This window comes from Cebus imitator, unplaced genomic scaffold (genome assembly GCF_001604975.1).
Source record: "Cebus imitator isolate Cc_AM_T3 unplaced genomic scaffold, Cebus_imitator-1.0 Scaffold379, whole genome shotgun sequence".
Lineage (NCBI taxonomy): Eukaryota > Metazoa > Chordata > Mammalia > Primates > Cebidae > Cebus > Cebus imitator.
In genome coordinates, this window is record NW_016107694.1 from 393,552 (window position 1) to 395,166 (window position 1,615).

At 43.6% G+C, this 1,615-nt stretch overlaps 1 protein-coding gene across 4 annotated transcripts in view; it reads right to left on the minus strand.

The window, feature by feature from the left end:
* MTDH (metadherin) overlaps window positions 1-1,615 on the minus strand; it is a 75,511-nt gene that overhangs the window by 3,647 nt on the left and 70,249 nt on the right. For all 4 annotated transcript variants that reach the window (XM_037731064.1, XM_017507581.1, XM_017507580.1 and 1 more), the window contains one exon: window positions 1,419-1,559. In XM_037731064.1, the coding sequence (XP_037586992.1) occupies window positions 1,419-1,559 (141 nt within the window). The remainder of the gene's footprint in view (window positions 1-1,418; window positions 1,560-1,615) is intronic.

A 1,615-nucleotide genomic window follows, 5' to 3' on the forward strand; every position in this document is an offset into this window, starting at 1 on the left:
CAGGATGGTCTCGATCTCTTGACCTCGTGATCCACCCGCCTCGGCCTCCCAAAGTGCTGGGATTACAGGCTTGAGCCACCGTGCCCGGCTATAATAGGATATTTTTTATGACAAAGTCTCACTCTGTCACCCAGGCTGGAGTGTAATGGTGCAATTACAGGTCATTGCAGCCTCAATCTCCTGGGCTCAAGTGGTCTTCCCACTCAGTCTCCCAAGTAGCTGGGACTACAAACACGCACCACTACACCCAGCTAATTTTTCTATTTTTTGTAGATACCAAGTCTAGCCATATTGCCCTGGCTGGTCTCCAACTCCTGGACTCAAGCGATCCTCCCGCTTTGGCCTCCCAAAGTGCTGGGATTATAGGCATGAGCCACTGCACCTGGTTGCTATTATATTGAGATTGCAGGCCATAGAAGGTTCATCATTCAAGAGCCTATAACCAAGTTTTAAACAAATGTTCCACTTTGGGGGGCTGAACCATAGTTATACAATGTACATACACTGGGGGAAAATGAAACCAATCAAATCTTCTCTAAGCCATCTATCCCTTGTATGCCTAAATATTTAAAAGGAGAAAATATAGTAAATGGTTCCTGATTTCACTACTGATAGTTATGTGAGTCTGGGAAAGTTATTCAACTTCTCTACCTTCACTTATAAAATACGTCTTGGCTTTCTCTTGGGGTTGTTTTGAAGACTAAATTAGTCAATATATTTTAAATGCTTAATAGTGCTTCGACAAAACATTACTTATGATAAAATACTTGAGTCAACAAAGCTTTATTATTATTATTATTTTGAGATGGAGTCTTGCTCTCTTGCCCAGGCTGGAGTGCAGTGGTATGATCTCAGCCCACTGTAACCTCTGCCTCCTGGGTTCAAGTGATTCTCCTGCCTCAACCTCCCGAGTAGCTGAGATTACAGGCGCCCCACCACTGTGTCTGGCTAATTTTTGTATTTTTAGTAGAGATGGGGTTTCATCATGTTGGTCAGGCTGGTCTTGAACTCCTGACCTGGTGATCTGCCCGCCTCAGCCTCCCAAAGTGCTGGGATTACAAGTGTGAGCCACCTAGCCCAGCCAAAACTTCATTCTTCTTTTTTTTTTTTTTTTTGAGATGGAGCTTCACTCTTTGTTGCCCAGGCTGGAGTGCAGTGGCTCACTGCAACCTCTGCCTCCTGGGTTCAAGTGATGCTCCTGTCTCAGCCTCCTGAGTAACTGGGATTACAGGCGCCTTCTACCATGCCCAGCTAATTTTTGTATTTTTAGTAGAGACAGGGTTTCACTCACCATGTTGGCCAGGCTGGTCTCAAACTTCTGACCTCAGGTGATCCACCCGCCTCTGCCTCCCAAAGTGTTGGGATTATAGGCATGAGCCACTGTATCTGGCCAAAACTTTATTATTCTTAAAAATTACCTGGTTATTTTTGACGAGTGCTTCGGCTGGATCACTAGTGCTTATGGTCTTCAAGGAAAAAGCTTTTTCCTGTTTTGGACGGTTTTTAGAGGTATTTGCTGGAAGCTCTTCTCTAATCTCTTTTTCTAATTCTTCTGTGTCCTACAGAGAAAAACAATCTATTAGATTATATAAATCATTCGTTCTTTTTTTTTTTT